This window comes from Rhinichthys klamathensis, unplaced genomic scaffold (genome assembly GCF_029890125.1).
Source record: "Rhinichthys klamathensis goyatoka isolate OS25496 unplaced genomic scaffold, OSU_Roscu_1.1 h1tg000631l_1, whole genome shotgun sequence".
NCBI lineage: Eukaryota > Metazoa > Chordata > Actinopteri > Cypriniformes > Leuciscidae > Rhinichthys > Rhinichthys klamathensis.
The window spans coordinates 890361-914416 of record NW_026607078.1 but is presented as its reverse complement, the minus strand read 5'-3'; the positions used below and the strand labels follow the sequence as shown (position 1 = coordinate 914416).

The 24056-nt window shown below is 39.0% G+C and overlaps 6 protein-coding genes across 7 annotated transcripts; 3 read left to right on the top strand and 3 right to left on the bottom strand.

Annotated features, from left to right (window-relative positions):
* Positions 1-274: 274 nt before the first annotated feature.
* On the top strand, positions 275-4707 carry dhrs1 (dehydrogenase/reductase (SDR family) member 1). The gene is made up of 9 exons (XM_056241159.1): positions 275-510; positions 2168-2311; positions 2417-2560; positions 2682-2761; positions 3319-3451; positions 3638-3781; positions 3906-3975; positions 4095-4175; positions 4293-4707. Exons 2-9 carry the CDS (start codon positions 2168-2170, stop codon positions 4427-4429), a joined length of 933 nt encoding a protein of 310 aa, XP_056097134.1. The 5' UTR covers positions 275-510; the 3' UTR covers positions 4430-4707.
* Positions 4708-5602: 895 nt separating this feature from the next.
* Positions 5603-12360, top strand: homeza (homeobox and leucine zipper encoding a). Its single transcript, XM_056241131.1, has 2 exons — positions 5603-5808; positions 9616-12360. The coding sequence occupies exon 2, from the start codon at positions 9645-9647 to the stop codon at positions 11616-11618; it is 1974 nt and encodes a 657-aa protein (XP_056097106.1). The 5' UTR covers positions 5603-5808; positions 9616-9644; the 3' UTR covers positions 11619-12360.
* Positions 12361-13174: 814 nt separating this feature from the next.
* On the bottom strand, positions 13175-15669 carry LOC130076162 (RING finger protein 212B-like). Of its 2 annotated transcripts, none has more exons than XM_056241139.1 (12): positions 15553-15669; positions 15385-15437; positions 14676-14750; positions 14370-14476; positions 14236-14296; positions 14122-14150; positions 13980-14023; positions 13854-13878; positions 13717-13765; positions 13537-13597; positions 13367-13397; positions 13175-13258 (listed from the first exon to the last, which is right to left on the bottom strand). In XM_056241139.1, the coding sequence occupies exons 1-12, from the start codon at positions 15650-15652 to the stop codon at positions 13189-13191; spliced, it is 705 nt and encodes a 234-aa protein (XP_056097114.1). In that variant the 5' UTR covers positions 15653-15669; the 3' UTR covers positions 13175-13188. The 2 variants fall into 2 exon arrangements, with proteins under 2 accessions (XP_056097114.1, XP_056097115.1); XM_056241140.1 differs by having other exon boundaries at positions 13543-13597; positions 15553-15663.
* A 573-nt stretch (positions 15670-16242) lies between these two features.
* On the bottom strand, positions 16243-18424 carry zp3f.1 (zona pellucida glycoprotein 3f, tandem duplicate 1). The gene is made up of 9 exons (XM_056241144.1): positions 18342-18424; positions 17871-17968; positions 17698-17789; positions 17429-17609; positions 17181-17286; positions 17014-17102; positions 16668-16759; positions 16427-16507; positions 16243-16343 (listed from the first exon to the last, which is right to left on the bottom strand). The coding sequence occupies exons 1-8, from the start codon at positions 18342-18344 to the stop codon at positions 16458-16460; spliced, it is 711 nt and encodes a 236-aa protein (XP_056097119.1). The 5' UTR covers positions 18345-18424; the 3' UTR covers positions 16243-16343; positions 16427-16457.
* A 1476-nt stretch (positions 18425-19900) lies between these two features.
* zp3f.2 (zona pellucida glycoprotein 3f, tandem duplicate 2) lies at positions 19901-22286 on the bottom strand. The gene is made up of 11 exons (XM_056241156.1): positions 22155-22286; positions 21667-21851; positions 21463-21566; positions 21273-21364; positions 21015-21195; positions 20784-20889; positions 20615-20703; positions 20437-20528; positions 20242-20343; positions 20084-20122; positions 19901-19993 (listed from the first exon to the last, which is right to left on the bottom strand). The coding sequence occupies exons 1-9, from the start codon at positions 22228-22230 to the stop codon at positions 20279-20281; spliced, it is 990 nt and encodes a 329-aa protein (XP_056097131.1). The 5' UTR covers positions 22231-22286; the 3' UTR covers positions 19901-19993; positions 20084-20122; positions 20242-20278.
* Positions 22287-22611: 325 nt separating this feature from the next.
* Positions 22612-23594, top strand: nedd8l (NEDD8 ubiquitin like modifier, like). Its single transcript, XM_056241134.1, has 4 exons — positions 22612-22740; positions 23011-23058; positions 23152-23234; positions 23331-23594. Exons 1-4 carry the CDS (start codon positions 22723-22725, stop codon positions 23422-23424), a joined length of 243 nt encoding a protein of 80 aa, XP_056097109.1. The 5' UTR covers positions 22612-22722; the 3' UTR covers positions 23425-23594.
* The last annotated feature ends 462 nt before the right edge of the window (positions 23595-24056 follow it).

Genomic DNA, 24056 nt, shown 5'->3' with positions numbered 1-24056 from the left:
TGTGAAGTACATTAGTCTAAAGAACATTTTTTACACTATAAAAAAATGTTTTGTGGAAAGGAACCATCCATGCCAATAAAGAACCTTGCCACTTTTTAAGAGTGTAGTTGGCGGATCACAGGAACGACCTTCCCATGCTGTAAACAAAAATGTTTGAACAAAGTATTGGATTTGATTTTCTGCTATGTGATTAGGCTAAAGTTGAACAAAAGCTGAACAAATAGAAAAGAACTGCATTATTGTACATTTGTGTTTATGGGGTGGGTGATTTCATATGGTTTAAATAGGCTTGTAAAAGTAGTTACATTTACAAAACTTAGTGGCTTTTTATTAGACGTATTACGGGAATGGGAGGATAGCCATAAACAGGACTGTCTTATCTGCACGTTATATGTGTAGCAGTTCGTTCATTTCACCACACTTTGCCTGTTGTTGGAGATTTCAAGTCCAGACAAGAGTTTCTGAGCGACAAATACAGTTCATCGGGAGTTTAAACGCAGCGTTGAACAGGTACGTGTCTCGTTTACATAAATACGTAGCCATATGTAAAGGAAGGTCGCAATAGGTTTTTCAAAATGTCACAAGAAAGACAATTCTATCCATCGCATTAAACACACCGTCACTCTGGCGTAGTGAACAGCCTTCGAAACAAGTCGAGGTGTCACAATAATGAAACGAGAAATTAAAATGTACCTTTCCATCTGCATGACGCTTTGATAAATAATTGTTAATTTGTGATGATGCACGGTTGCATAACTTTAATTCTGGGCCAATTATTTGTCGTTGTGAAGAAGGTTGCAATGGATATATATAACCACAGGGTGACGGGCTTGTATTTCTCTCCGCTTCCCTGTTCCCTGTTACTGACTAAAGTGACTCATTTTCGCGAATCGGTTCTTTGGGAACAGTTCGTTACAGACAACAAAATGATTCGGCTGTTCACTACGCCATTTACGTCATCGCGAGTCTCTGACGGAACCGGAACGGCATGGCACATTACTAACACATAGGCCTAAAAACTTTGTTGAAAATATATATAAAAAATAAATAAATAAAAAACACATAGGCCTAATTCTTTTTTTTTTTTTAAATTAGGTAATCAATAAGCATGTTTATTGTAATTTCACATAGTTGAGTTTATGATCATCAGCCATGATACAGCTCATTGGAATTAACGTATTTGGAACCTAAAGAATTGGTATTACATTTTTGTTCACCCAAAAATTATCCCATAATTTACTCTTTCTTCTTACAGTCAAACACAATCAGAATTATATTAAAAAAATATCCTGGTCAAGTTCCAGCGGAAGAGTGACCTCTGACCCGACGTATGACATAGGATGTAGGAGTAGCGTAAGCTTAGGTGAGAATAGACGTCTCTCGCGGTTCAAACAAACAGGGCTGAGCAACAAACTCAAGCTCCTCTTTTCTTGTATCGAAATCCTCTGACATTTTTCTTTAAAAAATCTTGTTTTAGACTTCTAATTCGATACCGGTGTTTTGTTTTGCTCTATCCTCTGAGCTTTGGCGTTTGTCAATATGCGTGCGTTGGGTCATAGGTCATCCGCCGGAACTAGACAGTGTTGACAGTGTAAAATCGTAAACCGTATAAAGGCGATATCATAAAAATACCTATGTTAGTGCCCACATCAACGCACGATAACATTCTGTTTATTATAAGCAGGTGCTGCAGTTTTGTCTGCCACTTTAAATGCTCAAGCTCTTTAATGGAGAGGCAGCTCACTGCAGAGCCAATGGGTGGAGCTTGATGTCCAGCTCCCCCTTGCTGCATGTAATGGGTGGAGCTTAAAGGGCCAGCCACACCCTAAAACTACCCATAACCCTATCCCTAAACCTAATTCGGTCAAGCTAACTCCATGAAGTCCACAGAGTCCTCACCCATATCGTCCAGAGAGGGGGAGCTGGACGTCATTTGGCTCTGCAGTGAGCACCACTGGCTTTATAACAGGATGGATTCTGATTGGCTGTCAATGTTTTTATCTTCATCAGCTGGGAAAAAAATCGTTCTGAAAGTGATTCCAGTAGTTATCGTCCTTGGTGTGAACAGGCCTTTAAACTAATAGTTTTTATAGATTGTGTGAACCAAATCAAAGATCTAATTCAAAAGAACTGCTTTATGAATCAGACATCAATCTGTGTTTATCAGATGGCACTATCAGGATGGATTTGTGTGGTGACTGGTGCTTCCAGAGGAATTGGAAGAGGTATTGCCCTTCAGTTATCTGAGGCTGGCGCTACTGTGTACATCACTGGTCGACAGGAGAAAACTTTAAAGCAGACAGCAGCTGAGGTTTGGAAACTGGCTATTGATTGTAACATCAATAACCCTCTGTGGTTTGTGCAACTTGGGGAAGGTGATACTGGTTTTATGCTTCTTTTATTTTCATGATGACAGGTGACAGAGAGAGGTGGCCGGTGTCTCCCTGTGGTCTGTGACTCATCTAAAGAGGATGACATCAAGGAGCTGTTCGAACGTGTCCAGCGTGAGCAAAATGGCAGGCTTGACATGTTGGTGAATAATGCTTACGCTGGTGTACAGGTCAGTTACAACTAACAATGGAACAAATATTTTGCTTTTGTAAACTTAATTTATTTTTTACTTTTGATTGTTTCATAAAATAACTTTTTTTGTTATTGTTGTGTTTATGTCTGTGTGTTAGGCTATTTTCGACAACATGAATAAAAAGTTCTGGGAGGTGGAACCAGATATTTGGGACACCATCAACAACACTGGACTCAGGTACAGTACAGATCTGGAGGTGACTCCAAATAACATAATGCAGACATCCCAAGTCTCCCGGAAGTTCCGGGAGTCTCCCGAATATTGATAGCGTCTCCCTGATGCCTGCAAATTAGTTCAAATCTCCCGGAATCTAGAGCGAGATAGAACATACTGCGCGCATAACATACATAGCGCGCGGCAGAGAGGGAGAGAGCGAGAGACCTTGCGAGAGTGCCTCACGAAAGCTAATCAACCCCCCCCCCAACCGTCAATAATCCAGTCACGTTTTGAACCAACTTACCAAAGCAAACTTCCTGGAAAACCTTTATCGGAATGTTAACTAACAGTATACGGCAGCTTGCATATTTTTTACCGCAAAGAGGAGGAAAAAGAACTTCGTTGTGAGTATATTGGGGGCATTTAGGACCGAACCACATACAAATTTGACCCTTAAAGCAATACTGCACAATGAATTGAATCATATTGAAAAATCCCGAAATGACTTTTTCATAACAATTAATTTGCTTAGTCCTTTCAGAGCCGTATCAGAGATCATGGTCACTGTGTTTTTACAGGGGTCACTATTTCTGCTCAGTGTATGCTGCAAGGATGATGGTGGCTCAGGGCAAGGGCTTGATTGTGTTCATATCATCCATGGGTGGCATGCGCTATCTCTTTAATGTACCCTATGGGGTCGGCAAGGCTGCAGTAAGTCAGTGCACACATTACAGATTCTATATTTGCAGTCCTTTTTAGCGTATCATATTTGAAAGCCAGATTATTTCAGTTGCACAGTATGCATTCTCAGTTACATTCCATTTTTAGTTTGAAGACTATTCCTTCATTATTCTCAGAGCATTTATGTTCCATCTTTCTTTCGGTTCTTTTCTTCAGTGTGACAGAATGGCAGCAGACATGGCAGTAGAGCTGAAGAAGAAAGGTGTGGTTTCTGTAAGCCTCTGGCCAGGGGCAGTTCAGACTGAGTTAGTTAATCAGTATATATCTCATGATGAGGCACCTCCAGGTTTGGATCCCAAAGTAAGCCATATTCATTTTATGCCAGATATTAATCTGCATTGGTTTTAAAGTTCATATAAAATGGGTATGATTATGATATTACAAACATATCTTGCTAAATATTTGTTTACTATCTGTTTCTCAGCTCAAGGAAGTTTTCAGTAAGGGTGAGACGACGGAGTTTAGTGGGCGATGCTTAGTTGAGCTGGCCAAAGGTTGGATTAAAAAAAAATGAGTGGTTAAAGTTAACATGGTTATGAATTACCATGAAAGGCAAAATTTATTACTTGGAGGCTCTTGTTTATGTTACTTTCTGCTTCTTGGCGAAAAACAGATACAAGTCTGATGTCCATGACTGGGCAAGTGTTGATGACCTGTGACCTGGCTCGGCGCTATGGACTCACGGATGTTGATGGTATGGTGATAGGTGTTTATGCTGGAGTGATGGTGCTTCCAGTTATGAACAAAGATACATAGATGTACTGTAGCTGTTCCAAAATCCTACACGGTGTTTATGATGTTTATTTTCCAGGCCGCAGTGTCGTGGACTACACCTCTCTGAAGTTCGTCTTTTCCCAGGTACCCTATGTGTCCTGGCTCTCCGTATTCACTCCTTCATTCATCAGAGTGCCTCGTTCCATGCTGAGTCTTGGCAGTGGAAAATTTTAACATGCAGAAACAGAGCTCGTTTTTTAATAATTGTCATTTTTTTTAATGTTGTTTCTAAAATTATTGTAATGTCCATCTTAACAAAGGAGTAAGCACTGATTAAAATAGCAGTAGCTGAGTCACTTAAGACACTTATTGCACAATTCATCAGCACATTATTTTTGTCACAACTTATTGTTTTCTAAAACAATAAAAAAATATATACCCTTTTAAATATACTGGTGGTTTTAACTTGAAAGAGAATAATAATTGTAATAAATGAATGTATACTAACCAAACATTATATTTCAATAAATACTGACATTTTACTAGTCTTTTTTGTGTTGTATTTTTGAAAGATTGATAAATCGCTCTTGAATACTTGATTCTGATTGGTCAACAACAGCACTCAGCCACACTAGGGCAGTGTTTCCCAACCCTGTTCCTGGAGGAACACCAACACTACACATTTTCCAACTCTTCCTAATCGATCACACCTGAATCAACTCATCAGCTCGTTAGTAGAGACTCCAAGACCAGAAATATATGGGTCAGAAAAGGGAGACATCCAAAATGTGCACTGTTGGTGTGCCTCAAGGAGCAGGGTTGGGAAACACTGCACTAGGGTAACACTTCATAACTGTCCACTCATCTGGGAAATCTTACACAGTTGTGCTCATGTTATGCCTCTCCGTTCTCTACAAGTATGCTTAATAATGTAAATCAAATCAATATTTGACAGCCGTGTAATAAGTTCAATTAGTTTTCCTGGACACTTGGCTGTATCATATTCAAAATTACTTCACCTCTAATCAACAATTCATGTCTATTAATATATTTGGTGGGTACAGTCATGTATTACAGTCAAAGTAAGCAAAATAAAGGGTGATAAAGGAGCCCTATGTAAAAGTGAGCCCTATGTAATGATAAAGGAGTTAAGAGCTCTTGTTGTATTACTCTAAAGGGGGTTGTTTTACTAATTTGTAGATTCAATTAATTGCTGTTTCCTGAACTCTAACATTCATAAAGTTATCTCTAATAACATGTCTGATCAAAGAATAATGATTTGCAGCCTTACCTGGAGACTCCTAAAACTTTTCATATGGCACAATTCACATGGTAATCACATCCCAGATGGGAAGTGCATTCAAGGGGCCAAGTTTCAGCTGTGCTCCTCCTCCCATCCCTCTCCTTCCCGGATTGGACCTGCTCGAGCACTGCACTGTCGTTTCATGAGAAAGAGGGGGCTGGTCCGAGAGTTTCCTGATCCTCTCTGTCTAGCCTCGGTCTGACCGGACAGGCGAAAACCACTTCGGGATTTCCAGAACAAAAGCAACAACGTATAATACAGACCAGCTGAAGTGGCGTATCCACATACAACCTTGAGAGAAATTCAAGCGGTGAGTTCCTGTTTCACGCGAACTGCTACAATTTACATTCGTGAAGTTTTTAAAGCGTAGCCGAGACGAGGCTTGTTATTGGACCCTGAAAGCCACGCGATGGGTCAGGCGATTTTGTTTAGCGTCGCTTTCACATTATTTGAAGCATTTGTTTTGAACGAGGTTCAACGGGGAATGTGTGGTTAAATGGAACAACGGGAGTTTGTTTATGTGCGTAACTGAAGCGTGAGCGGATCCTGCGCCACGAAATGGATTGTGTACAAGAACTCTTTTGGCATAAAACCTGGTTTATTATAAAGCATTTGGCCCACGATGGCCCTTACACCTGCTTACTGTTTGTTGGATAAATACACACTGTAGTGATCTCATCTCACACCCTACGACCTGCGTCAAAAGTTCCCCACATAAGCTGATTATAATAGAGGCCATGGACAAACATCGGCCAATGACGCAATTTCCAACAAGTCTAACCGATTTTTAGTGTAAACTGCAATGTATTTCTGTTTTATAGAGTGCATGTATGATAGACCATTGCTCATGTTCACAAATTATATTATAATGAATTCTCACATAATTTATTAATTAATTTGGACCATATTAATATTGAGTATCTCACATTTCAGACTAAACTTTGGAAAATATGTGAACTTGTGAATGTATTTGTAAAATATATATTTCATAAGTTCATATATTTGTAAACTGGACACTAAAGTACAAATGGTAACGCTGCTAAACAATGTGATGACAAAAGCTACTCTGACTTCAAGGGACTTTACGCTTAGTCGAGTCATTCCAAGTCGTCATCTGATAAATGAGGTCACCACAGGCGGTCTGGAATTTATCCTGTCAAGTTCACCTCCAACTTCTTTAGTAGATGACTGGCCTGCTTGTAGCGTGTAGTGGTAAATTGCCTAACATTGGTAAAGCCTTTCCAATCAGTATTGCCTAACTGTGCTCAAGTAGACTACTGGCAAAATCAGTTTCTGTGGTTCACAGTTCAGCTTTGTTTTGGGCTCATTAAAGTCATAGGATGCTGCTTCAACAAGCTAAAACTTAAAAAGGGTTAGTTCACCCAAAAATATAAAATTATCCCAACATTTACTCACCCTCAAGCCACCCTTGGTGTATATGAATTTCTTCTTTCAGCCAACCACAATCAGTTATATTAAAAAATATCCTGTGAATGATATGATACCCTAGATTTTGAAGCCCAAAAAAGTGCATCCATCTATCATAAAAGTAATTCACACGGCTCCAGGGGTTAATAAAGACCTTTTGAAGTGAAGCGATGTGTTTTTGTAAGAACAATATCCATATTTATAACTTTATAAACCATAATCACTGGCTTCCAGTAACAGCCGTACACAAGGCTGAGGCCCCATCCACACTACTGCGTTTTAGTTTAGAAACGGAGAATTAAAACGAATACGATCTCCGTCCACACCAGCGTTTTAGCTGCGTATTAGAATTGATCTCCGTCCACATTAAAACGACTGAAAACGCGGATCACGTGACCATTCACCAACACTGGGCATGCGCGTGCCGGTGTAAACACAACTTCATTGATAAAATTATCCCACCATGCTCTGGGTTAACCCCAAACCGACGCTCCATGTACGGTCAACGCCGCCGCTGCACACGGGAATTGTCACAGATCGCTGGAATAATAGCTTGACTCCGGCGCATGTAGGCAGTTATAGCGTTGTAAAATGCAGAATTTACTTGTACAACAGCTGCTAGCAAAGATATACGCCATGACTGATGACACCCAATCATAGAGCCGAGCGTGAGCCTCTACTACGTCATCGTTTCTAAAGTCCTCCGTCTTGACCCGTCTACACTAAAACGCCCTCCGGAGTTTCAAAACGAAAAACGGATCGGCAGCGTTTCTAAACTTCTCCGTTTTGGGTCTCCGTTTTTGCCGTTTTAGTGTGGACGGAAGGTGCAAACGTAGCAAAAGGTCTCCGTTTTTAAACGAAAACGCAGTAGTGTGGACGGGGCCTGAGTGAACTCTGACCCGACGTATTGACGCATGCAGAAGCGCAGAAGATCACAAAGTAGAAGTCTAAAACGAGAATTTTTAAATAGAAATACCGGAGGATTTTGATACAAGAGAAGATGAGCTTGAGTTTGTTGCTCAGCCCTATTTGTTTGAACTGCGAAAGGGGTCTACTCGCACCTAAGCTTACGCTACTCCTACATCCTATGTCATTCGTCGGGCCAGCGTCAGCGGTCACTCTTCCGCCGGAACTTGACTTGTGTACGGCCGTTACCGGAAGCCAGTGATCATAGTTTTTAATTAAAAAATATGGATATTTTTCTTACAGGCTTCAAAATCTAGGGTACTATTTACTCCCATTATAAAGCTTGGAAGAGCCAGAGTATATATATTTTTTAATATAACTCCGATTGTGTTTGGCTGAAAGAAGAAAGTCATGTACACATAGGATGCCTTGAAGGCGAGTAAATTATGTCATAATTTTCATTTTTGGTTGAACTAACCCCTTAAGGTACTGTGTTGTTCATTTAGAAATTAGAGACCATAGGCAGTTAAGGTGTCTTAGTCAGGACAAACACTGAGAAATCATCTCATGTCATGATTAGACAATGTTTTTAGCATAGACCCAATTTAAGTTAACCAACATGTTCTCTGTAGACTGATCTGGTAGGCATCTATGCAAACAGCAAAACTGGCAAACAAACCAGCTTGACAAATTGCACTAACTTTTGTTACCTTTATTTAACCGAGACTGACTCCTACTATCCTTTTGGCCATCTGTTGGAAGGTTAAACGAACTTCTATATGGTTCTATGGGGTTAGGCAAACGGGGGAAGTGGACCATTACGTGCACTGGAAAGGGGCAAGAGAGCTGTGAAGGGCAGGGCCCCCATCTCTTTTGCCCAAGTCTGCCAAAGTGGGGGTTGGGTGTGCATTGGTGTAGAGTATACGACAGGCTTTAATAAAAGGCTAATGTGTGGAAGAGAATGGCAGGGGGAAGGGGGTGACATCTGTCCTTCTTTCAACTTTAGAGAGGAAAGTCAGTGGCTGGACTGTAGACTTGACCATAAAGTTCCAGTTTAATGACTTTAAGGGAGTTTGATGAATGGTGTTCCTTGAAACTCAGTCTCTGGATAGGCATCAATAATGTAAGATTTCTTGAGGTTAAGTTGGCTGGATCTTGAAAATGCTTTGAACAATTCTGTTGTAGATTTGACCAATCAAAGTCTGACCAGAACCCCACCCATTAACCCCCTCCCCAAAGCATCATCCTTGCACCCATCAGCCAGCAACATCCCACCACCCCCCAGCATTCCAACCTCTTCACCCCTCACAAATCTGGCTTACAAACAACAAGCAGGATTTTAAGTTCACAAAAATTAACTGTTCAAGAAAAGGCACGGTGGGTAGTGCACATGCCCTGCTATGCTGTGTGATGGTGTTTATGAGGGCAACTGCAGTTTCTAATCTGGCCATTTCACAATGAGTGTAAAAGTCACAATTTGGGCCTTGATTGACTTTTTATTCATCAATAAAGCACACACCCCAAACCACAAAAAACAACCAACTCGAATGACTACAAATCCAGATTGTACTGGTATGTGTTGTAATATTCAATCTATTATTTTCCATTGTACATTTGAATAGTTTGTTATTTTACCAAAACAAATTAATTATGATGAGACCAATCTTACTCTGCCAATAAACTTCTTTGTTCTTTGTTATACTTACCATTAGGAATATATTTTAAAATGCTTTCTAAATTGTATTCATTGTCAATTGACTCAGTTTCTTTGTCATTCTTTCAGTGTGTGGCAATAGAGGTGTGACATCTCTGATGGCGACGCACACTGACCATGACTTGAAAGTTATCTCTCCGAGAGGGGTGGCAGCAAAAAGACAAGACGGAAACCTCACCAGTCCACGGCTGCAAAAATCACCACACCACAATTCTGACGGAAAGGAACATGCAAGCCCCTCTAATCGCAGACCAAGAGAGAGCAATGGCAGCGCTGCAGTAAGCTTCAGCACTAATAATAACTCTGTAGTGTGTCTTCCTTTGGTATCTGAAGGACTGAAGCTAGTGTGGACCCAGTCCGATCAAACACGTGAGTTGGATAGTGTCCCTGAACTTGTTCAGGCCTTCAACACCTTCCCCTATCCAACATCTCAAGAGGTCAGCACTCTTGCCCGTGTCTGTGCTCTTCCCCTAGATAAAGTTAAAGTGTGGTTCATGGTGCAACGCATCAAGTATGGAATCAGCTGGGCATCGGAGGACATTGAAGAGACACGGCTTAAGCTGGCTAGGCCTGGGGAAACAAGTGAGACACACAAAGAGAGCACTATGAAGAGGAAAAAGGGAATTGAGGATTTTAAAGAAACCGAAGACCATGTAGAAGATCTAGCGCAAAGTCCACAAGTGCCTCGCAAAAGACATAAAATTGAAAGCACAGAACCAGCAAAGCTCTCTCCTGCTCCGTCACGTTTTCGTTCATCTCTCCCTCCTCCTCAGGATTCGTACTACTACCGACAACCAGTAGAAATGCCCGAAACACCTCAAGCAGCTACCCCACCTTCTTCTACAGAATCTCCTGTTGGATCTGAGCAGCCACGGCATGGCCGCTACAAAAAGTCCAAAGCCCAGTTAGCTGCATTGCGTAAGAGTTTCCTACAGGAGAACTGGCCTGATGAGACAGAGCTCCAGCGTTTACAAGAGGAGACGGGCCTAACTCGTAATGAGATTCGAAAATGGTTTAGTGACAGTCGCTACCAGCTGCGAAATGGTAGGGGATTGACAACGTCCTTCTCTGCTTCTCAAGGAGAAAAAAATGAACCTAACTGTAGTCTATTACTTCAGTCTCAGGAGGTTCAGCCTCTTCCCCTCACCACTAAAAAGCAAACTACAAAGCATGCTGACAACGAAGGCAAAGAACAGACCAGGCAAAGAACAGGATCGCGAAAGAATCGGCAGAGGAGCTCTCAATTTTTCCAGCTTTTCCTGTCTAACACTCTTGAGTCATTTGAAGATGGAGCATTAGGAGAAGATGAGGAGAAATGTTCAGAGGAAAGTGAGATTCAGAATAATGATGAAGTAGGAAGCGAACAGGAAAGTGAGGGACATTGTGTGACACCTCCGGAGCCAGCTGCACCCACTTCCTCTTCTTCTTCTCCATCCATCACCCCATCTAAAAAACACTCAGCCAGGTCGTCGAAATCTGCACGCTCTGTCAAAGCAAACACTTTGAACAACTCCCTAAACCCCTTGGACAACTCTTCACCTTCTTCAGTATTAACAGTGGCTGGACGACCAAGGAAAACAAAGGAGCAACTGGCCATCCTTAAGGAATACTTCCATAAATGCCCATGGCCAAAGAGTGACTTATACACACAGCTAGTGGAAATAACATCTTTGCCTCGTGCTGACATTATCCAGTGGTTTGGGGACACGCGTTATGCTGTAAAAAATGGCAATGTACGCTGGGTGCATGCTGACGTACGTGGACAAGTGCTTGCCGAGATAGCATTGTTACAAAGTGGAGGGGCTGCTGCCGATGCCAGTGGAACCCCAGGAAGTGAAGGCAACAGGAAACGTAAGTCACAAGGGAACAGCACAACAAAAACACAGAAGTCTGCAACGGATTCTGTAGACATCAGTCAGTTGGAGCTGTATTATCAACAGACGGGACCATTACAAGAGAAAGACCTTGACCATCTCTGCCGAAAGTCAAAAATGAGTTACCAACAGGTGCGAGACTGGTTTGCGTCTAAAGACAGTACAAAACTGGACACAGAGCTCACAGTTATTGATTAATATAAAGAAAACCGTTTGTGATCATGTCTGTTAATCTGCTGTGAGTCCTGTAATTAGGCAAGACCTGTTTGAAGGCACAGTATAAAATCACTTCATGCAATGCCCTCTTTTCCACTGTTGAAAAATAGCAATGTGAAGTATTTTCTTCAACAGTCACTACATCATTTGTTACCTATTCGACAGGCAGTATTGAAAATGCAGAACTGTAATGTATTTTTGGTCTTTACTGACTATTTGACTACTTTCACTGCGAAGTATTACCCTTATTATGCTATTATTGTTAGTAATCTTGTAGAGCCTTAATTGCTGCTGCTTAGAACTGACATCATGCTCAAACTGTTTATTTCCAGAAACTTTGGTTTGGTTATCTATTAGGTACTGTAGTTTAGATGTTTGGGCCAGAAATGTTAGCAATGCGAGTATGTTTGGTTTAATTCAGAGATCCATATGGCACTGTATATTGATTCCCTCTTAAACAATTTAAGCATTAGGTTTACAATATATTTTTCCCCTTCCAATGAGCTAACATTCCGCACTTAGAGGTTTATGGATACATTTCTCTAATCTCTCTACTTCATTGTGAATAAACTTTTCATTTGAATACATCCCTACTCCACTGCAGATTTGTTCAGTATCCAATGAAAAGACAACAAAAGCCATGGCTTTTGTAAAATCTTGTGCCTTATTGTCTGTAAATTTGTGTTTCAGGGTGGCAAAATAAAACATGACCAATTATGTTTAACTCACTGTTGCATTCTGTCCAATTATCCTCTTAACATGATCAAATAGGTCTCATCAAATGTGGTAATTACACGACATTTGAATTTGGCAAATGGGGTATGAAATGGCTTGAACGGCAAATTATTCACAATATTTGGAGTATAACTATATTTAGTATTAAACTAAGGTTTAAATTAGATCAGTATTTCACTTATCAACACAGACACATAAGTGTTGGTTATGTGTGCTAGAAGCTCAGATCTGTTGGTATGCGAGTGTATATTTGTAGAACCATGTCTTAGTTTTATTATCAAACTCTATCTATAAAAAGGGACCATAATACAGCTAGTATTTATAACTATACAGTAAATCAATAATGCTGGAAAGTTATTGAAGACATTCCTTTTTCTCGTTCCTTTCATATTGTAGCTTTTGTTTGACTTGCTTTCTGTTATAATACACTGGGGAAAAAATGCATTTCATTCATTTATTTCTGACATCCTTCTTGTAACTGAGCCAAGCTTGCAAAAATGTTGATGTGTTTTTGTGTTCAACAAATATGTTGAATGGAATTGCAATTCCATTTCTATTGGGAAAGTTACATTTTGTCTATATGTATCATTTAAATTCTAGCAATAACCTCGTTAAAAAAATGAGAAAAACTGAGGTGCCAAAGTAAATTAAAAACATTTATGACTCATATTGCTTTTATTTGTCACATTTAATTAAACTTAAAATAATTTTTCAAATAAAAGAAGGCCCATATAATTTTTTCTACTGAAATGATGCAAAGAATATCACCCATCTATTGGGTGATATAGGTGCTGCATTAGCTACAAATGATTATTGATTATGGCCGTGGAGACTGGAGTGTAGGTCTCGCCCGAAGCTGAAAGTTGTTTGGGGTTGTATGTTGGGACCTAAAAATTATGAGAAGGGAAGAGATGGACAGTGCAATTTCCTAGTGTGAAAACTTTCAATTTGGGGCATTAAAAATGTTTAGTCTTGGTAAATGCATAAAACGTTACCTTGTAGGAGTGTTAACTGAGCTGGGTGTCCCTTTAAGATAAGAAGAGAACATAAGCATACAAACAGTAGAGAGTAGAGTGTCCACATTGAATGACACCATGGATACTTTATGAACTCAAATAATGATATCTGACAGATATGATTAACAATGTCACTATTCCTCACTTACTGAAACCATGTTCATGTACTGAACTCATGCCTGACATAGAGATGGATGACCCTGGGGGTGTCTAGAATAAATAAGATGTAAAACAGTCACACAAGGATTGCTTATTTTTCTTATACTGATAACTGACTATATTAAACTAAATAAACTATATACTAGAATATAGTAGAGCAGCTAACTCACTGTCATGCCTAGTCTGGAATGTCTAAACCTCTCCAAAGTGTCACTCAAACTGCATGACAATCAGAATTGGATGGTATTATTTGAGGGAAGGCAATTCTACTGTTTAAAAAAAATTGAGATGATAGAACGCAACCTACCTGACAGCTCTAGAGCGAGGTGTGACTAGAAATGTAATGGGAAATGAAATGTGATAAGAACAAAATATAAAGAGCTTTATAGTGTTTATAAGAAGTGAGGTTTCTGTCTCAAATGAAACTTGCTACCTGGTGATGTGACAGCCACAGGAAGAATCATTCTTGGAGTTCCTCTATATATTGAGAGAAAATATTTTAAATGTTTATATTATATTATATTATATTATATTATGGCACACATCTATGCACATAGACAATTATCTGTATTTACCCATTAATCGGAAACCTCCCAGGAGATGTCTGTGTGGAGGGGAGAAAAATGATCACATCTGAAGAGAACGTAAGTTAGAAGGCAAGTGAGGGACATGCAATAAGAAACTCTCACCCTCCTCTGAGAAAGCGGCTTCTTTAGTTCTTCGTTCTCTAGTTTCAGCTCAGAGACTCGCCTTAAACAAAGCACAAGTAACTAAACAGTCCCATTTTAAGTGCCACTGAATATATCTCAGATCTAATTACCACCTGTCGCACTGATCACAAACTTCTTTCAGCTTTCGTTCCAGTTCCGCAGACCTGCTTCTTAAGAAAGCGATGACTCGCTCCATCTGCCTTTTCTGAAAATTAGCTATCTGAAACAAACACATCTCCTTAATTTATAACTGGCAGAATTGTGTTTGCTTAGAGTTTGATGTCACTGTGACATAATGATGATTTTGTGTACCAGAGTTCACAGCAAATGCTTGGGTTTTCTAGCCTTCCAAAAGCTTTCGATTATATATTAATTGGGACAAATTAAATGTATTTTGATAAGCAGAAAATGGCTGAGACCTGTCCAAAATGTTCCAGACGAGTCTGAATGAGTTTCACGGGATCTTTGAAAAACATCTTTTCCTGAGGCTTCATCTTCACAAAATGAAAGAATATGTAAGAAACACAGAGGTTGGAAGGAATGGGTAATAAATATTGTTTGTATAGGTAAGTTAAGTTAATATTTTCTCTAACTAATAATAATGCTTTTAACCATAGTGACAAATAATAATAAATATTAACACTTTGTAATGCATTAAAGGTTTTCATTTTTATTCTAAGCTATTTCAGACAACTCTATCTGCTTTCATCCTCTTTTTATTCAATTTGAAAAATTCTGCACTATACCACTATTTTATGCAGTTTTTCATTACTTAAGAGAGGTCGACAGGTTTAACAAAAAAAAAACGTATGTCACATGACTAGTTGTGTGCTGTATGAAAGAAACCAGTCGACATCAACTGAACTCAATAATTTAGCTGTGACTTGAAAACTTAATGTCACTCTCTACTATACACAAAACAGTGTATGGACAGAACTGTATTTAGCACTCAAAACAAGTCTGACCACCAGGCCGGGCCCAGCTCCAAAGTGAGCCATGGGACCCTCAGGGTGGGCTAGAACGTTGGGGGGTGGGCCAGACCCACCCAGGGCCCCCTGTGGAGAAACGTTAGAGCCAGCAGTGTGAATGTGCCTGAGATCATCTGGTTTCTCAGTGGACTCGACTCACCTGATCAGATATGTGTAGGTAGTTACAGTTGGCATGACAAACTCTGCACTGCCCTTCAGAAAAACATGAAACTTTAACAATTCACATTATCTTCGCAAATTACAAAAAGGTAACTTACAATTATCACAACATCCCGAAATGAACGTATTGAATGTATTCCGGACTCACTTGTGTTTACGCAGTTCTCACAAAATATATGGCCACAGCTAGACACAACGAATTTTTTCCCTTCTCTCACAAAACAGTTGTTACAGTGAAACCAGTTCATTTCACCACTCTAAAAATAGAAAAGAGAAAGACCACCTAGAAAAAAACCCCTAGCCACTAACGGATGACACAATTAACGGAAGATATGTAACGTTAAAGTTATACGTCATGTTACTAAAAAGGTTTAATTCTACTCATGGTGTCGCAAATTGCCTAATGCGTTACAAATAAATTTTCAAAGTTTAAACAAGTTTTACGAGTGATTTTTATCCGAATAATTCACCAGTATTTGGTAGAGTAACGGAAAAGATTTATCCCACTGGCGTCGAGTGAGCGTAAGCGTCACGTCACTAGATGGCGCCAAAGTAAAAAAATAAAATAAATTCAAGAAAACTATTGCGCCATCTCGTGGCCAGTTTAGAGAAGTTAGAAAACTTATTTTTAGTCTTTGAAATTCATAATCCCCCATGTTCTTCACAACTGCAGGAGAAGCAGTGTCACTTGTTTTTCAGCAGCAATTTCAGTTTTTGTAATGTTAAGTTTTTCTCTGTCCCAGTCATTCACACTAAAAACAGATGTTTGAGGGTAGCTATAAAATACACAATTTGTCCACAAGCCAATATTCACTATACAGAATAAAGAACAGCATCCACTTTATAATAGTTTATTTCACTCAAGAAACAGTTGAACAGGCACAGAGAGCTCCATCCTTAGGACGTCCAAAACAACTCCAGCGGCTTGGAGGAGCCCATCTTTGAAAACAATTAAACATGAAACAGATGTCACATAATGTAAATTAATAATAGTAATAATAATACCAGCAAAGATTGCAAACCTTGCCAAATCCATGAGGCACGACCCGGTCCTCAGTTTTCAACAACAAGAGGCCCAAGCACAGAAGTTAAAGTATAGGAATCTGTAGATCAAGTAGTCAGTATATGTCCATTAGTAAAAGTCATTGATAAATACTCTAAATGATTCTTCACTAACTCCTGAAATGGTGCCCAAATAATTATTTTTATGCAAGTATCATTTAATCATGGTTTGTATTTTAAGCAAAAACAGGCAACATTCACCTGCTGTTATTTCTCTTTTCTTTCTTCCTTGACAGTCAGTGTCACAGCAGCTGCAGAGAGAACTCTGGGATGGATCATCAGTCAACACCCACCTGCAAAAACAAAAAGAGCGTGCACGTTTCTTTTCTAGCCAACTGGCATCGGTTGTTTCATGAAGAAACTATCAATGCAACCTTGAAAAAGGGTTCTTTAGATTAAGCTCACATAAAAAGTGTTCTTTTAAGAACAGATCATTGGAAACTTCTTTGGGGAACCCAAAATTGTTGCATGGCTCCACTATTAAAACCGCTCTTTAGGAACCTTTATTTTGAAGAGTATTCAGGATTACATTTTTTAATTATTATACCGTGAGCTTTTCCGGTCATATTGACAAGCTTTATTGCTACCATCCAGGTCTCTTGGGTCCCATGCCACAAGTCTGCAATGCAGGTAGACCTGAGGATGGTGCAAAAGAAAAATAAGACAACATAATCAGAGAGAGACAGACAGAGACAGACAGACAGACACACTTGCCTCTTCTCCGATGGCAAACTTAAAAGCTTGAAGACTCAGCCTGATCTCTGACAACTGGTTTCTTGGCAGAAACCTGGAGTTTGTCTTTTTGCTGTCTACCAGACACCTTAAAATAAAAACAAAAAGGTAATTACACCGTAATCAATTTTAAAAGGTTAAGACCAAGAACTGTGCTAATCATTCCACTGCTGTGGAACAGGAAAACATTTTATGGCTCCAGAAAGAGCACACCTCGTCTTCGTACAAACCCCTTATTGGTAATGAGTGGATAAATATGAGAATCTGGACCCAATTCTGGTGTTGTGGAGGCCACACATTCATCCAGGAGCAGTATTAATGGCTGATGGGTCGTCTGATCAAATGAAGCAGCAATTGGGATTGTTGAGCCTAGTGGGAATGTTGTGGTAGTGGCCACAGCACTAAAGTCATCTATAATTAGAAAATTCATTATAAGATAATTTTATATTCAAGAAGATAGTCAAGGATGTTTCATTACATACAATAAGTACATGCATACCCTTCATGAGAGTCATACGAAAGGACAGATCTCCCTGGCCATGTGTGTGAAACAGCAGAGGATCATACAGGGGCGGCGTCCAATCTTCTGGCCTGAGAAAAAGGCAGCCGTTTTTATCTATATTGACATAGGTCTTCAAGCATAAGACGGATTAAAATGGAGCACAATGTCACCTTTCATATTTACAGGCCACAGGGTAATAAATTGGTGCAGTTTTTGAGAATGTTGTAGAAGTGATCTCAGTCTCAAATACAAGCTCATTGATTGTCACCTATGAAGGGGAAGAGATTGAGAAGAGACTAATGAATAGATTTTAAGTATTTTCTATACATAATGTATTGCCATTTCAATACATTAAACAACTTTGTCATTCACACCACATATGAACAAGTGTTACTTTTCTCAGCACTGCAAATATACCCCAAATCAGTCATCTTTATTTGTGTCAGAGGTACTTTTTCCATGTACAGATGTCTCCAAAAAGTTTCGAGATTTGAATATGGCTCAGTAAATTACCTACAGGAAATACAACTTTGTTTCCCCAAGTTATTAGTTAACAACCCAGTGGTTCATACTTCCAAACACACAAGTAAATCAAATGGCAAATCAGATTACTTTACAATACAATTCTTTACTGAACTTACCATCCTCCTAATATCACATGCCCCAAATTCAGCATAGAACACTGCCTCAGACCCTTGAGGATTTACAGAAACCTGGGTTGGAGGGCAGCCACCCAGGCGGAGAAGGGATGGATCCACTTGAGAGTTTGCTTCAATCCATCGCACAGACATAGAGTTTTTGCCACATTCCACAGTAATTTCTGAAGGGAGGTGAATTTGGAGATGACTTTAGAATTGGTGTGTGGAAAATTCAGCAAAAGTGTGCAATACATGGTGTTAAAAAGCTCTATCTGCTACAAAGGTCATATTACCTGCTCGGGCCACTAAGAAAACAACTGGACTGAAAAAAACTAGTATCAAAAAGGAAGACATTTTGACAATATGCTGTGGCATGCTTCAAGCTAATTTATGCACTTTGATTGATAGCTAACCTAATTAAAGGATTCCCATCTGAAACGCATTGTTTGGATGAGCTTAATGAACATCAGCTGCTGATGCTCTGGCTTTGATCACGGTAAATGTGGCAAATATTAGTATACTAGTGTTCAAGGGATGGGTGCAAAATAAAATCTTTTCAAATGCATATAAACTGGAAGAACTTTGTATTGACTACATATCAAGTGTGTTAGTTTTATAGTGATGGCATTCATCTTGGTTGTGAATTTTACAAATGTCAGGTATAGGGTTTTTGCAACACACAAATTTAATTACAACCAACCCACTAGCATTTTCACATTTCTGGCATTGTTTTAAAACCAAAAATGTGGCAACTCTTTAACACTAGTCTTTGTGTCCAATTGTAATAGCTCCCTGACGGTATTGCAGCAGGTTGCAAAAACATAGGCTACTTTTTTTTTTACAAGCTCAGGCTCTGTGAAAATCCACTTAATGTGTTTTTTACACACATTTCACATCTGAGCAATTATTACTGTTCTATGTTTTCACAAATCACACATAAGTTTCTAAAGTCCCCCTGTGGTGAAAAGCACGCTTTTAATGTTTATATGTCTATGTGGTGTTTTTAATATGCTTTAAGACAAACCATTTGCAAATTCATGAGTCAGCACCATTGCTAGTATTTTCTCCTTAAAACTGCAGTGAACCAAAGACAGTCTCAAAATAGCATTTTGAAATAGCAGGTGTTTCTGACGTCACAAACTACCATGTAACCAAACATGTCAACATGTGATCGTCAACGAGTGGATCTCTGAGCTGGTGTGAGTGAGTGGAGGCAGGGCTAATTTGGATATTCATAGAAACATATACTAAATGAGACAAGGGTGTAGAGTTACATTCAAGCCATTTTTAGGCATGAATCATTTTTTTTTAAGGAAAAAACATTTAAATATGTAATTTTGGTGAAGGGATACAATTATTGACTATAGGGGGACTTTAACATGCATGACAACCTCATATGCTATAACCTGCTCCCTTAGCTGGGAGTAATCAATTTAATTATATGATCAAACGGAAATATTGAGGCAATTTATGAAGACAAAATTGATGCGACACCACTTTCCTTATCACTTTGGTCAAAGAGATCACAACAGAGACAAAGTTTCAAATAATAGACTTAAAAGGATGTTTCACAGTCTTTTAATGAACAAAACAAGTCATACAAATCTAATACTTCGTTGGCCACTCCTAATGACTCCTGACCATGAATCAAGCACCTACAGAAAAGATGGAAAACATCAGTTCACTGCACACAATAGTTATTTATTCAGTACAAGAATATCATGTAGAGAGTAAATACCACTGACCTGTCAATTAACCACTGCATCACCAGACAGCCACTCAACCTACCAATGAGAAAAAAAAGAAAAAAAAACACTGCAACATGACCAACAATCCAAAAAAAAAAAAAAACCCCACCAGCATAGGACAGTTGGACAACATTTCTAAGAACAGAATTACAAACCTTTCTCTGAGATATAGGATGGCACATCAGAGTAAAATCATGCTGAATCTTCAGTAATTGTCAAAGGTCCTAAAACAGACTTTAGTACCAGTCCTTGAGGGGCTGTAATCCCAACACATTGCATGTTAACTTAAACCCATGTTAAAGGGTTTGCAATTTTAACATTAGTTATTTGGCATTATGCTTTTGATTTACCGGAATCCGTTTCCCTCTTTCCACGAACTCCACATGTTGAATCGCAGCATTGACAAAGAGAACTTTGGAACGGGTCATCTAAAAGCTCCCATCTGTTAATGAAGGATTATAGGATATCTTCCCATAAATCATGTCAGTATATTGAAGGATTTTATCTACAAATCAAGAATACACTTACTCTCCTTTGGCTTTATTATAATTGCAGGCCTTCTTCACATCGTTGAGGTTGTCAGGGTCCCATGCAATTAATTTGCAATGGATATAGACCTGCAGGGTGGGGGAGAACAGACAGCAACAAATTCAGATGATTAATAACTTGCCGCATTCATATGAAGAGACTGCCTCACCTCTTGTTCCACGGCGAATTTGAATGCTTGAAGGTGAAGCAGGATTGAGGAGGAGTGAGATCTTGGTAAAAACGTAGATAAACTTTTCTTACCATCCACAAGACACCTATGATGGGTTCACCTTAAGTCAATTATAAAAATATGGCCACTAAATTGCAACAAATAAGGAAGATCTAACTTTATTTGATGTACTGACTAATGGATATTTCAAATAGTCACAAATATACACACCCTTTATTGGCGATAAGTGGGTACGTAAGACTATCCGGGGAGATTTCGAGAGTTGTAGAGGCTACACATTCCTCAAGAAGCAACACCAGGGGCTGATGGGCTTGCTGGTTAACACCAGCCCAAATAGGGACAAAAGATCCCAGCGGAAACACACTTGATTCTGCAGGGCCACTGAAATCATCTGGAGAGAAGATTATGATAGGAGAGTTATTGTTAGAACGAGAATCACAGACAATGAATCAAGATCTGCCTACATACGATTGAGAATTGCCATGTGAAAGGCCAGTTCTCCATGACCTTGTATGGCACCAGTAGAAGAGCTCTGGAAGGCAGGAGTCCAACCCTTCGGCCTGAGGACCAAATCAAAATTATTGTACATCATCGATGGGAATGATTTGGGATTGAGAGTCCTGGTGAAGACCTGTAGGCTACCCAGTTGTGATGTTACCTGTCATTCACACATCTGATTGTATAGGTGAAAGAAGGAGGGTTTGGCTTTGGCAAAGGCCTGTAGGTTAACTTGTTCTCATACACCAAGTACTTCCATGTAGCCTAATCGGAAGGAAGGAAGGAAGGGGGGGGGGGGGGGGAGTATTTATCATCACCATATTTTCAGGATTCTGTGATTACCAAAATCAGGAAGTGAACTTACCGTCCGTCTAAACTCACACTCACTAAGTGGATAGTGAAAGTCTGCCACTGCTCCTTCATTTGACACATTTAAGAACTGTGAAGGAAAGCAACTACCCAAGAAAAGACGAGCAGGATTTCCAGTCATCGATTGGTTGATTTTCCACTTAACGTGAACAGACTGTTCGCCACACGTAACTTGGATATCTATAGTAAAAGGAGAGACGAAGTACTTTATTGTACGCCTCAAAGTTGAAGAAAACTGAACAACTCTGATAGCCTATCCATGTTTAGAACCTGGTCTCAAAGCAGGTTATTAGCAAGTAGACCACCTTGGACCAGCAACAACAAAAAAATAGTTCAAAACATGATGGTTTGTCTACCAGCCAATGATCAACTACTCTGCTCTAAAGCACAACTACCCGCTAAAGCTAGATTCTTTTAGATGTTAGGTTACATGTTAAGAACGTATAATGCATAATACTTTTCTTGTGCCATAATAAACATTACCATTATTACTATTTTCAGACATCACAACTTTTGTGGCAACTGCAAAAACAAACAAACATTGCCATAGGTTATTCATGATCAGATGCAGACCGAGTGAGGTGCAAACCAAACGCTGTCTGTAAGCAGCTGAGTCCTACTACTTCGTCAGTTATCAGTAGCTAATTTACAACAGCTGACACCTGACAGGGGAGGAAATGAAAAAAACAAAAGCATTTACTCACTAATTGGAATGTATGCTACTCTATATTTGCATTGTAATTAGTTCTGTAGCAATCTACAATTTTGTATATAATTTTGGCAGGGTTTTATTGGGATTTATTTCGTAGGATCCAACAAGACGCCTATAAAAATAAAGGTGACTTGACTTGACTAAAAGCGGAACCATTGTATCATTGCTATAGTTGTAACAAACTACCCGGAGTTTATTTCGGATACACGGGAAGTCAGACTGTTTTTTGTTTCAGCGTTTTAGCCGGTTCATTTGCAATTACTATTGTTTAAAATATCAGATGATATCAGATTATCTTGTTCCTGTTCAACTTGTATGAGTTAAAATACAGCCCTAAATATGTTGATTAAAGTTAAGGTAAGCGATTTTTGTCCTCGCTTTTAGCTGTCGCTATGTAGCTGCTATGTGAGTTTCCATACTCTGTTTTTGGTTTATGATTTCCAGTGTTAATAACATGCTTAAACTGATTAAACTGTATTTGATTTGGGTTGAACTAAAGATTAACCGATTATCTATTTAAAATCCTGTCAAAAGGCAGATTTTTTTTAACTACAAGGGAAGTGATTCAGATGTGTAAAAAATTGTATCACAAAATCTATATAATTTTTTTTTAATCGTGTCTCTTAGACACTCACAGGCAAAGAAATAGAAATTGACATCGAACCTACGGACAAGGTATGAGTGTTAATGTCCTTAAAATGCGAATAATATTTGTGTATCTTTGGAAATATTTGGATATTTATTTTATCCGCTTTTTTTTTCAACAAGGTGGAAAGAATCAAAGAGAGGGTGGAAGAAAAGGAGGGGATCCCACCACAACAGCAAAGACTAATTTACAGTGGAAAACAAATGTAAAGTTCCCCATTAATATGAATCATTTTGAAGTTAAAATATCGATGAAAATAATCCATTCAAAAAATGTTCTTATCTATTTTTCTCTATTTCAGGAATGATGAGAAGACTGCTGCTGACTACAAGATTCAGGGAGGATCTGTTCTGCATTTAGTTTTGGCTCTCCGAGGAGGGGGAAACCTGCACTAGCCCTGCAATCTCCCTGTTTCTTTCCTCTAATCTATAATGGTGAACTTGTAAATAGTAGAAATCTGTTTTATTATGTACATAAACAGACTAGCCAGGTGGCTCTGGTGATTAAAGCCACAAGTGGACTTTTGGCTTTACATACATCACTCTCATGTTATTGTGATTCTGAACAGTTTACAACTTAAATGTAAGTTCATATTGACATTCGTTTCTGCCCTTTTTGTTCTGTGGTATATGACAGTATATATACAATTTAGCAGGTTAAAAACTGTTTACTCATGTTTTAAGATAGACACAGGTCCCTTATAAAGGATTCATTAATTAGTTAGCATTATCTCTTGCGATTTTAAATTTCTCATTCAGCTGTTAAACATGCATTAAGGCATGTTATTTCCTTAAAGAGATGCTCACGTTTACCATCATCTTCCTAAAACCTAATTTTTTGAATGCGGTGCATTATACCATATATATGTTTTATTGTATTGTTTGGATAAAAGAGGAATAAACAAATTGGACAAATGCATATTTGTGGTTTCACACACACACAATGAGGTTGTTTGAGAAATATGGATATAACATTCTAAATATGTGAGATGGTAAGTTCATGGTCAAGAAAAACAGTAAACAGAAAA

Bases quoted from the DNA above. Each gene is read 5' to 3' on its own strand.
- dhrs1 (XM_056241159.1), top strand. From the start codon at position 2,168: ATGGCACTATCAGGATGGATTTGTGTGGTGACTGGTGCTTCCAGAGGA. The intron at 2,312-2,416 runs GTTTGGAAACTG...TCATGATGACAG, and splicing joins TAAAGCAGACAGCAGCTGAG to GTGACAGAGAGAGGTGGCCG. The intron at 4,176-4,292 runs GTATGGTGATAG...TTTATTTTCCAG, and splicing joins TGGACTCACGGATGTTGATG to GCCGCAGTGTCGTGGACTAC.
- homeza (XM_056241131.1), top strand. From the start codon at position 9,645: ATGGCGACGCACACTGACCATGACTTGAAAGTTATCTCTCCGAGAGGG.
- LOC130076162 (XM_056241139.1), bottom strand. From the start codon at position 15,652: ATGAACTGGTTTCACTGTAACAACTGTTTTGTGAGAGAAGGGAAAAAA. The intron at 14,477-14,675 runs GTCTCAGCCATT...TGTTTGTTTCAG, and splicing joins GTCTGGAACATTTTGGACAG to ATAGCTAATTTTCAGAAAAG. The intron at 14,024-14,121 runs GTAAATACAGAT...CTCAATATATAG, and splicing joins GGGAGGTTTCCGATTAATGG to AGGAACTCCAAGAATGATTC.
- zp3f.1 (XM_056241144.1), bottom strand. The intron at 17,790-17,870 runs GTGACATTGTGC...CCTTTTTCTCAG, and splicing joins GTGGCCTGTAAATATGAAAG to GCCAGAAGATTGGACGCCGC. The intron at 17,103-17,180 runs GCAAGTGTGTCT...CACCATCCTCAG, and splicing joins AGTTTGCCATCGGAGAAGAG to GTCTACCTGCATTGCAGACT.
- zp3f.2 (XM_056241156.1), bottom strand. From the start codon at position 22,230: ATGAATAACCTATGGCAATGTTTGTTTGTTTTTGCAGTTGCCACAAAA. The intron at 21,365-21,462 runs GTAACATCACAA...TTTGGTCCTCAG, and splicing joins ATCAGATGTGTGAATGACAG to GCCGAAGGGTTGGACTCCTG. The intron at 20,344-20,436 runs GTAAATCAAAAG...TTGGGATTACAG, and splicing joins AAAGAGGGAAACGGATTCCG to CCCCTCAAGGACTGGTACTA.
- nedd8l (XM_056241134.1), top strand. The intron at 23,059-23,151 runs GTATGAGTGTTA...TTTTTCAACAAG, and splicing joins ACATCGAACCTACGGACAAG to GTGGAAAGAATCAAAGAGAG. The intron at 23,235-23,330 runs GTAAAGTTCCCC...TCTCTATTTCAG, and splicing joins ATTTACAGTGGAAAACAAAT to GAATGATGAGAAGACTGCTG.